Consider the following 12,989-nt stretch of genomic DNA (forward strand, 5'->3'; position numbering starts at 1 on the left):
TCACTAGCGCCAACTTTAAAGACTAAAGGTTCCACGAATTTACTCTTCCGGAACTTGTGAGTATAGAAAAACAAATTATTTTTGTTTAATGAAAAATAGAATGTTTATATCCAAATCGCAAACAAAACAGAATTTAATTAGTTTATTAAACAATTTACTAGCTAATAATACAAAATGTGCAGTAGATTAATTTATGATCAGTAAAATCATTCAAAAATATTTTACAAATTTTCAAAAATCATTCCTACTTAATACCTAAAAAAATTCGTAAATTTATTTGTCATTTTTTATTGCTACATACCTAAATCCTAAACTAATGTGAGCAGTTGCAGTTTGAGTGATGGATTCTCTTTTTGTTATGGATGTGATGATTTCAAATAAATAATTTTTTTTTAAATACTAAATACTACATTCGAACAATAAAATTATCTATCTAGGACACGAAACTCTATGGCAGTAACATTGATCGGTCGCTCGATTGTTTTTTTTTTTTTTTGGACGGCTTAGTACTTTCGACGCAATTCATTCTTGATGATGTTTGAATAATAAGAAAAGAATGTTCTGCGACAATCAACACTCCAACACTAAAAATAATTTATTTTCAGTAAACGAATTTCATATTCGCAATTAATTCAATGGTCTCACGAAATAAAATCTAAATTTCGACTAACTGATCCATAAGTCCGATAAGTTTTCAGAACTCACACAAATCGTACGCTCTACAATGGTTCGAACAACAATAAGTAAAATTAATGGTTTTCTTATTATCCGGTTGATCATCATGGTGACGTTTGCGTCTCCTATTTATTATTTCGTTGTTCATAGTGTTATTATCCGCTTCATGTGGATAGTGTCTCTTTGGAATTCGGCGGTACATTGATGGATAAGAATGCCGCAATATTTTTGCATACAGTTGATCGACGACTATGTAGCCACTATCAGGGAAATTGATGGTCTTAATTTTTAGATGAGTAGGACGAACGTGACGACTTTCATCATAATCTGTAAAGTTACAATAATATATTAAAAATTGTCCATTAGCATACAGCAGATCGATGAGTGAACAACAAAATTACAATTATTTTAATACGAATAGAGTAACGGATGCTACAACGGATGTTAAATGCAACATTTTATTTCCTTAATTAGAATTGGAAATTTTTGCAAAAAAATCTTAAGGACATTCCTATATTGCTGATCGTTTCGTTTCACTACCGGCATAATCGGAACATAAATATTTGAAATTTAAAAATCAAAACAAAATAAATTTGAATTTATAATCGCTGACATTGTATGAGGTCGTAACTGATCAATGCCTCTTTCACTTATAAAACGATGCTTTTCGATTATAATTATGAAACCAGCGCGAAACATTTGAATTCTTATGAATTAACGTATCAATTCATCTAGCTGACACTTTTATTTTATATTCATTCATGCACATAATTGTCTGTTATCAATAAAAAAAAGTCCACTTTACACGTAAAAGTTCGTGATTAATATTATTCAAGAGTCAAGACCAATATCGATTAATATTTACATCACAGACCCTGAATCGATCTGATTTTCGTTGATTTCCTTATTTTGATTTCCAATTTAATGTGAATATAGTTAAAGATAACATGAACAGTAAGTGCACGTGGCTAGTACGTTAGATTTACTGCAAAAGTTGTACCCGACAAAAATGACCAAACACTGACTAAATTAATGTTAATTTTATTTACTTACTATCCCCGGGAAATCAGTCATTGCTTCATTGACATGAGCGTTAAAACTCATTCCCCGCGGATTTAGTGAGTAAAATAACTTATGTAATGGTTTGGTACTTTGTATTCTCTTGGGATTGTAGCTCAATCCGAAGGCAAAATAAGAAGTTCCAAACAAGGACGTAGTCTACTGTTACATGTCCAGTAGTTCAACATTATAACATTACAATGAACGATGAAGTAACGATGATTAAAGGACAAATTCGGTCATCGATACTGGTTGTAAATTTAATTGTAAATAAACAAGAGTGGTCCTTGGATTAAAAAACTACTTTTTTCGAAATTGTGTATTCATCGGATGACTAACAATAACGAAAAGTTTTAAATTTTTACAAAAAATAGCAACAACATTTTAGTGGTCAGGTTGAACTTCACATTTGTTTTTAACGGAAGAAATGGGTAAAAAAAAATCTGTTTTTATTATTAAGTTCAAGGAGTTCGTTTCAACGTCTTTTTAATCTTTCAAGTTTTGTTAAATTAATCTTATACTTACGGCTATTGTTTCTTTGATTACGATATTCAAAGATTTCTCTCTTGAGCCGTTCATTGTGCGGATTCAAATCACTTTTCAATGCATCGATCAGTAATTCACACGAATTCAAAGCAAAATGTTTCATGTGATCTAAGTGGCATGATTCCGTTTCGTAGATCTGGATGCAGAGAAGATATATCGCAGATAAAATGACGAATTTGAGCTGAAAAGGAAAAAAAAAAAAGATTTTTTATGGTGGTCACGCAACTAGAAAATAATTGTAAGATTTAGAGGTTAAAAATCTTCTTAATTTACACATACAAATATTGCACGACATTGGATATATAGGTACATTTATTTGCCTAACATGTGAGTTCAATAAAACATGTGAACAAGATATACAAAAAAAAATCTGCCAACATACGCAAAACACATCGGCCACGTTCATGCAGGTGTTCATTAAAATATCACTATGTCATAATACCTGGAGACATACGATAATTTTTTTTAATAAATAGAGTGTAAATTCAATAGTGTCTAACGAGTCTAACCGTTCTCAACTTAAACCCGACTTATATAATCTCTCTTCTATAGTTTACTGCCAGGTAGTCTAATCTAATATTTTTTGAGACAAAAATAAGGTGTTTCTCAATTAAAATTATTTTTGTACAGTCAAGAAAAGTCTAGCAAGACCAAGACTACTGTCGATTCTGAGACGAAACAGATTATTTACTTTTTATGTCGTCAGTATGCAGATTTTTTGTTTTGTAATTCAAATTTTCATTAATTTGATTTCACTTCGTTTTCAGAAACACATCTGTTCTACATACTAAATATACGTATTTAAAAAAAATCCGTCTCTGATGCACTGCGAAATCTACTATTGTTGTGTGACGCTTTGTAGACTTATGATATAATAAATTCGCTGGGATACATGTTGGTTCAACCAACTTGGCTGGTATATGAAAAACTGAGATTAGGAAAAAATTTAAAGAAATCGATGATAACAACGGATGAAAGAACTACAAACTGGAAGTATGACAATAGCAGTGTTATTACACTCCACTCGAACTCCACTTCAAAATGACACAAAAATTTGATTGATGACGTAATATTCGCAGTCCAAATTATCGTTGTTTTCACTCGCAAAATTACTGTTAATCGCTTTTTGGCTCACATTTATCAAAGATGTGACGTGCTCCTCATTCAAAACACTTAAACTATATCGATTGCATAAAACTCTGATAAGGCCTAAATTGCTCCACGAGGGCTAAGGCGTGATTGATAATTATTTTGTGGAATCTAATTAATGATTTAAAAGTAAACAAACTTTGCAAGATGGAGCAGAGTTTATCCAGTACATGGCGACGTAAAGGGATAATTCAACCTTGCTGTGCTTACAGTTTCCGAAATATTCTATTTGTAGCTTCTATTACAGATTACATTTGCTTGGTCGTAAGTTCAATTTTATTATGCGACCTGTTAGACTCTTAAACAGTAGACAATCCATCTAGATAGTAAGAAAAGAAAACAATTTCTGATTTATATTAAAATTTTGTTGTGAGTCTAAAGTTGAGAAAAACAATATTTTAGATAAACCTTTCCTAGACTAAATTCGTCGATAACCACTACAACAGAAAACAAAAATTAATCTTCAGGTTCTCTTACGTAAAAAATAAAACATCGTTGCGCGCGTCAGCTTGATCGACGATTGGAATTTGACCGTATGACAAAGTACAATCAACTTAGTTTCTACGTCATTTTATTTATCAATTCTCGGAAAAATGTTTCCTTCAATTTCAACATAATGATGAAAAGTGTATGTTGTTTCCGAGATGTCTTCTCTTCATTCATTTTTTTTCCTGTTAAACAATTACTCAGAGAAAATTTACTGACAGCCATGAATTTTGGATGAAATTAATTACATTAAAGTGTCATTGCATCCATTTTTCAAGAGTTTTCTAAACACCAATTTACTATTTTGAATATTTGCCAATGTCGACACATGAGTAATGTGACAATTTAATGACGTAAAGTTGTCGTTTTTTTTCTCAAGAACAAAGCGTATTTTTGTACATCCGTAGCATATACATCCAGTTCATTCATAAAATCATTCATTTTTACAAACGTTATCGACACTTCAATTGTGTAACTTTTCACGTCTTCTCATATAAAGTGTGGCGTACGTGCGTGCCAATCATTGGGCAAAAAAAAATTATTGAATTTAACAAGGAGATAATGCTACCATTATGATGATGAATTCTGAGAAACTTCAGAAAATGATTTGATAGACGTTCTTTTACCGGGGACAGCGTACTCATCCATTTGATTGCGCGAGAATATGAAGCGTGAGCTATTTAGAAGATAAATTTAGCTTCCGTATTTAAGTCGGCCAGCAAACGTTACCTTTATCAAAAAAATCGCATCTCTTGACAACTCACGTGAGAAATGTCATGACATCTTGACCAATATTCTGTTCCTAGTTTTTTTTTGTTTTAAATAATTTAAATTTGAAAAATCCCAACCACACAATTCAGTACAAAATTTATCACGTTTCCTGCTTGGAAAATTTATTTTGAGATTTTTAATAAATTCGACAAAACAATTCGTGGAAAAACTTGATGTTGATAAATGGAACATCAAAAAAACAATGATACATGCGGACTATATGTATTGAACATAAAATAGTTGTGACCTATTTAAAAAGAATTCGAGACGGATACGTGAGACACATTATTACGATAAAAAAAATAAATTAATGGATCTAAGAAATATGGTTTTAGCATTAATATCGTCATCGGAATATTAAATTAGGCATACAAAATGACGAAAACACAAGAAAAATTTAAAAAATTTGAAAATTCCCAATAAAGGAAAATGAGCAAGAAAATCAAGCAATTTGTCTTAAGTGAAAGAGCTTAATGACAGTAATAGCCTTACATTATAGAAATTAACTGTTATTTGCATACGCTTCCTTTTCGTCCGTGCAGCGTAAATAAACACCGACTTCTTAAACTTTCCATTGTGTCTTAATGACCTTGAATGGTAAAACCATTTAATGGATATATCTGCTGAACTTGAACCTTCTACTTCAATATGAGATAAACATTCAATTTATAGCTGATAGATAAACTTTTATGGAACTAACAATAATAGACTCTACATTGTAGCAAAAAGCTAAAAGAAGAACCGTTAAAACCGTTTATTATTTAACGATTCCTCTAATCTGCAATTATGCACATTGTTTAATCTACCATTTTTCCACCAGTTGACACCTATATCGTTTGCACATATATGTGTATAAATGTACTTCCGAATAAATTATTTCAAAGTCACACGAATCTATTTATAAATAGAAATTGTAATTTGATTGCGCTATACTATGGCAATATATTTATGTTCCATTTGATAATTTATTGTTCATTTCATTAACAAGTTGATATGTCTAACACCAAAACGTGTTGATCAAGTTATCAGACAATCAGTTAAATCAATACCAAAAAACTACAAAAATAAATCAATTCAGAAAAAAAACGATTGAAAATACATCTTCCCAAGCATTTACAGAATAATCGATTTCACATGATTTTTTGATAAGATGAGTCGGTCTTATTAACTCACTATTTTATTAAAGCAACTTATCTTGTAAGCTTAACGTGCGATAATATAAATGTTTTGAAGGTTCTAAGTGTAGGAATGTAGGAAATTGTATTGTAATGTGGTACGATTTTGTTTTTATCTGAGTTACCACTTGAGCTGAAGGTAGAAAAACCCAGAAAAAAAAACAAAATTCACTTATTGTAACATCACATGGAGTCAAGCATTCATCAGTGCTGTAGATGAGGAGAGCCATGTGGCTAGATTTTTATCAGTGATTGTTTTGCAATCAGTGACACGCCTTCAATTTTAACATTTTTGTACCGGCACACGTATTGCCATATATAATCATTAAATCTGTCACTTCTTTTGTTAAAAGTATCACCTAGTGTTTGATACAAAATCTTGACTTCTTTTGTTTTACTATACGTTTTGCTATTTATAAGGGTATGCTAACAGAAGATCATCGTGTATTTTTGTCGGTGCTGTTGGCAACAGATGTAACAGATGATATAAACTGTATGACTGAAGAATGGTGGTTATGTTTAGAACATTCTAATCAATATGTATAAAAAAAAATCTCGATTCACTATGACTTTGATGTACCAAACGAAAAAAAATTTCACTTCAATTAAATTGAAAGTGATCTATCGCTCCGGTCTGAGAGGTAAAACTAAAAGAAATTTAAAAAAAAAAGGTACATCCAACTGACCTCTACCAACAATCGGCACAAAGTTGAATCACACCAATATAATCCACCAATCCTAAGCTAGCTTGCAGTTTAAAAATAATCGAAATTTTGGAAACATTATTAAGTCCGAAGGTTCATAAAAAAAAGTTTTCTTTTTTTACATTTTTGATAATTCTACATTGATATGAAATAAAAAAAAATTTCACGCTTTGACACCGTGGCCCGTTAAAAATCGGAGTCTTTTATGGACGATTATAGGTGTATTACTTTATTACAGTGATATATTGTATGTAATTTTGAATCAGAATGGTATAACAACTTTTATGGCCGATTATTTCATTAATTTTTATCAAAAATTCACTGATATTTTGGGCAAGATATATAAGGATAACAATTTATGTCTTCTTAAAGGAATCAAGAAAAAACAATGTTTAACTCACCTTTAGTGTCATAGTTCTTAGTTTTTCACTCTTTCAGTTCCAGCCAAGATAATATCGAATCCAGATAGTCAATTCACTTTTAAAACTTTTTATTAATAAATTATTCTTTGGTTTATATTCGTTTATTAAACAATTGTAACAGCCACGGACACAGCATGCATTTAGTACCTTCCCGATGCATAAGTACTAAATCGCGATGAGCACTCAAAAAGTTAATGTTTCACACGTTGTTTTCGTTCAACTGAAAAAGCACTATTGAACACTATTGAATAAGCGTAACGCATCAACCACCCGAAAATAAGATTTAAAATTAAGAACAAAAAAAAACTCTTGAAAAAAATAAATAAGATAAAACCAAGTAAATCCGTAACGATTTACCAAAAATAATCTTTCAACTATTTTTAAATTTGCATATGCGAATCGATATATGCAGTATATTGACCAACTCATTCATATCTGAAGACGAGAAATGAGAGCGGTAAGTAATTGATACGCGTTTATATAGCACAGCGCACAGCGTGTCATTTCGGTAGACCAATATTATTATATATATATATGGAATTCAAATTGAATGTAGAGGTAAACACTACACAGTGTGTACATAGATCGTAAAATATAACGATATTTTATTTATATTCAGCGTTCTTTTTTTTTAATTCTCCACAATTCTTAATTCGTTTATTTTTACGTTGATATCACTCTGCAAGCTTTGACCTCAAGATACTGAATGCTACAGTGGCGGTATATGTACCTGAGAGGTCTTTAATTTTCAATTGATAAAAGGAATCGAAATCGAATGTCGAGTATAGTAGACAAATGTAAATATATGTAAAATTGTCGCACGTTCCAGAGTGACTATGAATGAATGAACAAACAATATTTTTGATACTTACATTGAGAAGAGAAAAATATATTTCAGACAACGACTAATTTGTATTCTTTTCGATTTAATTTATTTTTTTGTCTTGAGACTGTTCGAAAATAAATAAATAAATACTTTTGATGTTTACATAACTATAGAAGTCGTCGTTATAGGTAAAACTTATAATCGTAATCGAAAGTAGAACAATTGAGTTATTAAAATACGTTCTACGCTAAACATATCATTGGGGCACTCCTTTCGTCCTCTCACTGTATTTAATAGTAGATTACGTAACTGTGCGGACATTTTTATTTTGACTATAGGTATTATGGGCTCTGCATTCGGAGCCGGCAACAATCTTTCCACTAGGTGAGCTACTAAATTTCCAAAAATTTAACATAATCTACTAATACATACAGTCTGTGACTAAGGTTTTTATTTCGTAGCAGCTGATCCACTCACTCAAACGAAACAGATGATTCCACCACAATACGCGGGGCTGCAACTTTTTCACCTGAATAAAAACTTTTACGTGTTACGGCATGTTTCATTTTCATTTACATTGCCTAATCACGTAAAGCATTGTACTTACGAGGTTCCAAGTTGTTATTTCACAAGTGGGGAATACAGCCCTCCCCTTCGGGTCGGGCTGTAACACCCCACTTATCAAATACACAACTTGGAACCTCGGAAGTAATATACTATTGTTTGTGTGCATGGAACAGCTGAAATTGATAACTGATTTAAAAGTTCATAGCTGTAAGTCAGGATAAAAGGTAAAAATCAGATTATCTTGCGTTTGTTGACTGCGGATTCGTGTCGGATCAACAAAATTCTAATGAAAACTGGACTTTTTAGCTCTACTTACGTAATAGTTATTAAAACAGTAGAATTTTCGTGTGAATTTTGTTGATCTGAGGCGAAGTGGAGATCAAAAAACACACGAAAACAAGATTTTTTACCTTTATTGCGAGTTATGCGAGCGCAACCTGTCACACACGGCTATTCATCTGTTATCGATAATAAAATCGATAATATGGTCCCTTATATAGTAAAATGCATACGTTAAAAAATTGAAGTACAAGATTTGAAATCAACAGATTAAATAGTACATTAGTATACAAGGGAAGGAATTTGATATTTCGAATCCAGACTCATCGTGATACGAAATATCAAATTATTTCCCGAGTGTAGTGTAACCTTTTTCTTTTCCTTTAAGAAATAGGGATAGACTTTTCCATAGGGACGGAAAGTCCATTTTCCCTCCCTAGTGAAGGAAAATACTTTACTATGCTGGTGCATGTAATAAGGCTATTACATGTATAGGCAATAACCTTTACATCACTCGCATAGTAAAACGCCGTACTACACACGGAAAATAAAGTGATATCTCGTATCACGATGAGTAAATGTACCTCGGGCTAAAGCCCTCGGTTACTTTTACTCATCTGGATACGAGATATCACTTTACTTCCCTTGCATAGTAATGTACTATTGATCGATGGAAGTAATAGACCCGAAAACAATACTGGTCATATGCTTGCCGTCTGTAACAGGTTAAAACTTAAACCAATTTTCTGGGGAAAACAAAAGCATGTATCCGAATCCAAATACAAGACATCTTACGCATGTACAAAACTTTTGCATGCAGCCTAAATAGAGGCAATCTGGGAATACCTGGTATCTATAAATCTTATCAGCTGTTTTTACCTACTTTTCGTTGAATTGTGGAAGTCCCCTTTAATTTGTCATTTTGAATCAGAATTAGGCTAAATTTACTAGTGTACTAGTAAAGGTGATTTGCAGAACGACAACATGTGTGGTGATTTGCAGAATAATACCATGTGTATAATGATTTGCAGAATGATAACGCGCGTATGTGTAAATCGATTTATGAGTGGATGCTAGTCGATATCTATTTTGACCACATGACTCATGTCGTCACATTGACGATCAGATTTACTGAAAATAGTTGCTCGCTTTAATTACATTCATGTAAACACAGAATACGTTGTTGTAAGCTTTTTTTTTCTCGAGTGAATACATCGCGGTAATTGCATCCATGGTAACATTTTCGTAGGCGGATTGAAATAAATTCGCGTCATTGTCGTTGAAAACTTTTAACTTAAAAAAAAATGAAAATGTAGAACGATTTAACGACCTTCTCATCTCTCAGTATACAAATTTTGTTGCAAGGTAAACCTAGCGAACCAAAATTGTCTAACAATATTTTACTTTGTTTATTACGAAATTGTAATGAAAAGATTTTCATTAGAAGTGGCATTTATAATCTATATTGTACACACATAACTCTCCTCCCATACATACATTCTCATTTTATTCAATTATCGGCAAAGATTTATGTTAAAGCTGCGTTTGGTGTACAAACGTTACAGAAAAATGCTTTACTATTTACTTAAAACCACGATCGGGTCATTACGAGATTATGTGAAACAAAATTATCTGAATTATTGCACAGCAAAGACAGCAATGTATTTCAAAATTGACAAATAAATTTCTGATTTTATGCTTTAATCGACGTTGCTTCATGCTAACATAAATATTATAAAATATTTTTGTTTGGCGTCCGTCGTCTGTACCAGTGTATATTCTCCTACAAATTACTTCAAATTCTATCAGATAACATAGTGTACTTTCCAAAGAAGCCATTCATAATCAATGAATAATCGATAAATTCCATAAAGATTAAAGTTTTACTAAGAAAACCACCTTTTACACAAACTAACAAGAATCAGTCGAAGGCGAGCAGTATCTAACAGCTACATTTGGATTTTTGGTATAATTCATCAACCTGGAATCCTCTTTGATGATCAGTCACATGCTCTATATCGTATACCATGTGAGTCGTGCCAGCGGCTAGACTTCGCGTTTTTTCTTTCAAATAAATAAATTTTAGTTTGTTGACTCACGTATAATTATAACAGGGAATTATACTCGATTTTTTTTTTGAACTAAGTTTTTCGGCTGCGAATTTGGATTCGAGGAATAAATCAAGAAAACAATTAGAAATCGATGCAAAAATGCGCTTTGGTTGTTGACCGGAAATTACCACAGAGATATCGAATTAAATTGGTTTTTCTTTCGATGTGTCCGTTTACACGCAATCCATTAGATAGTGAAGAGGATTTCGGGCAATGAACTGTAATTTTTTTTACGAAGATGATTCTGTGTAGGAAAGAAAAAGTTGTTGGTGGTCAAGATACACGATGAATGTATCAATCTATAATTAGCTAAAAAGAAGAAGATTTTTCGCCTATTTCTCAGAACATATAAAACCATGAGAAACTAACACAGATAATGTACTGCCTATATAGCTATCCTATAACTACTAATGTCGAGGATGACATGCGTACATTTTGCATAAAAGCAAAGAGTTTTACTAATTTGTCTTATGTACAACTTTGAATGATTCGCTAGGTCGTTGGTTCATATCTCGTCAGATAATTTACTCTGCAACAACCATAAAAGTAAGTCTTAAGATAAGGTTAATCGAATATTTGCTAAGATCTCCTTTCAAATGCGGTTACTAATAAAAAATCTTCTCTTTCATTTAAAGCGAATCGATAATTATTACCCAAGATCTATAATTTATTATGGCTCCTGCAATACTGTGTTTCAACAGGTTCGTCACATATTTTCACAATAAAGATTTCTATTTTAAATGAAACTGCTGACAATGAGTCATATCTTGTCTTGCCATGAAACACGAGCTTCACGTTTTTTTTTCATGATCTCTGCATTTTAATCATAATGTAAATATGCGGACCATCCTGTTGTTCGATGTGACAGTGTTTGTCACTTCTACTCTTTTTTTTAATCAGAATTGAAGCTGTTATCAGTTTAAGAAAAAAAATGTCTTGGCTTGTAATCGGCGTATCGGGTGTTTCTTGCTCCGGAAAAACTAGTCTGGCTCAATCAATTGCAAATGTATTCAGTGATTCAGCTTTAACCGAAAAGTTTTATCCAAACCTTAAAGTTGGACAAGTGAAATTGGTTTGTCAAGATGACTACTTCTGGCCGATTGATCATCCGAAACATGAGTGGGTCCAAGTTAACGGAGTTGACCATATCAATCGTGAACAGCTAAGTGCAATGGACATGGATAAAATGAGCGATGATTTGATGCGTATAATTGGAAATGGGAATGTTGTCTCAAAGGGTTCAATTACCGCGGCGGCAGCATCAAATCCGCTAAACATTCTGATAATTGAAGGATTTATGATTTTCAATCACAAACTAACTGCTGAACTGTGCCAAGTGAAAATTTGTTTGAGCATTTCGTTCGAAAAGTGCTTCGATCGACGAAAAGTGCGTGTATACAAACAACGAACCCCGCCTGGCTATTTCGAGAATTATACATGGCCGTTGTATGAAAGTCACTTCAATGAATTCAAAAATATGGAAGGCTTAATCATAATTAATGGAGGTGATACCATGGAATCTTGTACCGATAAGGCTTTGTCGTTTATCAAAATGTATTTATAAAACAAAGAGGTCAACGAACCGTGAAATTAAAACTTTATTAAATTTCGTTTATTCGGAACAAATTCTGTTTTCTTTTCCCAAGTGTTCGGTAGACTTTGTGCCAAAAAAAAATTCAAAAAAGCGAATGAACCATTCGAAAACATCAATATCACTCTTGGATATTCCGACGGCTGAACAAATTTCATCGCATTCGCCGTATTCACATTATCACTTTGTTTATCCGAAATACAGCAACAATGCAGTCATTTAACAAACAAAATTGTGAAAACATTTCCATTAGGTATACCTTTTTCAATGCGCTATTTCCATACATCCGAGTTTGTTCAGCCAATTATTTGGTTTCCCTACATGTCGGAATGCACAATGCATAAGTGTTGTTTTGACAAATAAACTGCATTTAATCACAAATTCTTGATATTACCTGTGCGTTCTGTTGTTTTTATAACGCCTGTCGTAAATTCTTTGATAATCTGGTAGCCCGTTGAATCAAAACAAATAAATAGAATAGAACGCAATTCGTGTTCTAACAACTCATTCGCAGAACTCAGTTTGGATGTTGTCGTCTGGAATCTTCCAACTGACTTGCAGACCCCAGTTTTGATTAAGTCGCATATAATTTCATATTTGTATTGCTTAGAGACGGCAAGCCAGTGCC

General features: G+C 32.4%; 2 protein-coding genes across 2 annotated transcripts; one reads left to right on the top strand and one right to left on the bottom strand.

The window, feature by feature from the left end:
- Nucleotides 1-78: 78 nt before the first annotated feature.
- Nucleotides 79-7,625, bottom strand: LOC119077992. Its single transcript, XM_037185374.1, has 3 exons — nt 6,967-7,625; nt 2,260-2,461; nt 79-1,002 (listed from the first exon to the last, which is right to left on the bottom strand). The coding sequence occupies exons 1-3, from the start codon at nt 6,976-6,978 to the stop codon at nt 695-697; spliced, it is 522 nt and encodes a 173-aa protein (XP_037041269.1). The 5' UTR covers nt 6,979-7,625; the 3' UTR covers nt 79-694.
- A 4,013-nt stretch (nt 7,626-11,638) lies between these two features.
- Nucleotides 11,639-12,396, top strand: LOC119077824 (nicotinamide riboside kinase 1-like). Its single transcript, XM_037185135.1, has one exon. The coding sequence runs from the start codon at nt 11,702-11,704 to the stop codon at nt 12,332-12,334; it is 633 nt and encodes a 210-aa protein (XP_037041030.1). The 5' UTR covers nt 11,639-11,701; the 3' UTR covers nt 12,335-12,396.
- The last annotated feature ends 593 nt before the right edge of the window (nt 12,397-12,989 follow it).

This window comes from Bradysia coprophila, chromosome III, assembly GCF_014529535.1.
Source record: "Bradysia coprophila strain Holo2 chromosome III, BU_Bcop_v1, whole genome shotgun sequence".
NCBI classification, from domain to species: domain Eukaryota; kingdom Metazoa; phylum Arthropoda; class Insecta; order Diptera; family Sciaridae; genus Bradysia; species Bradysia coprophila.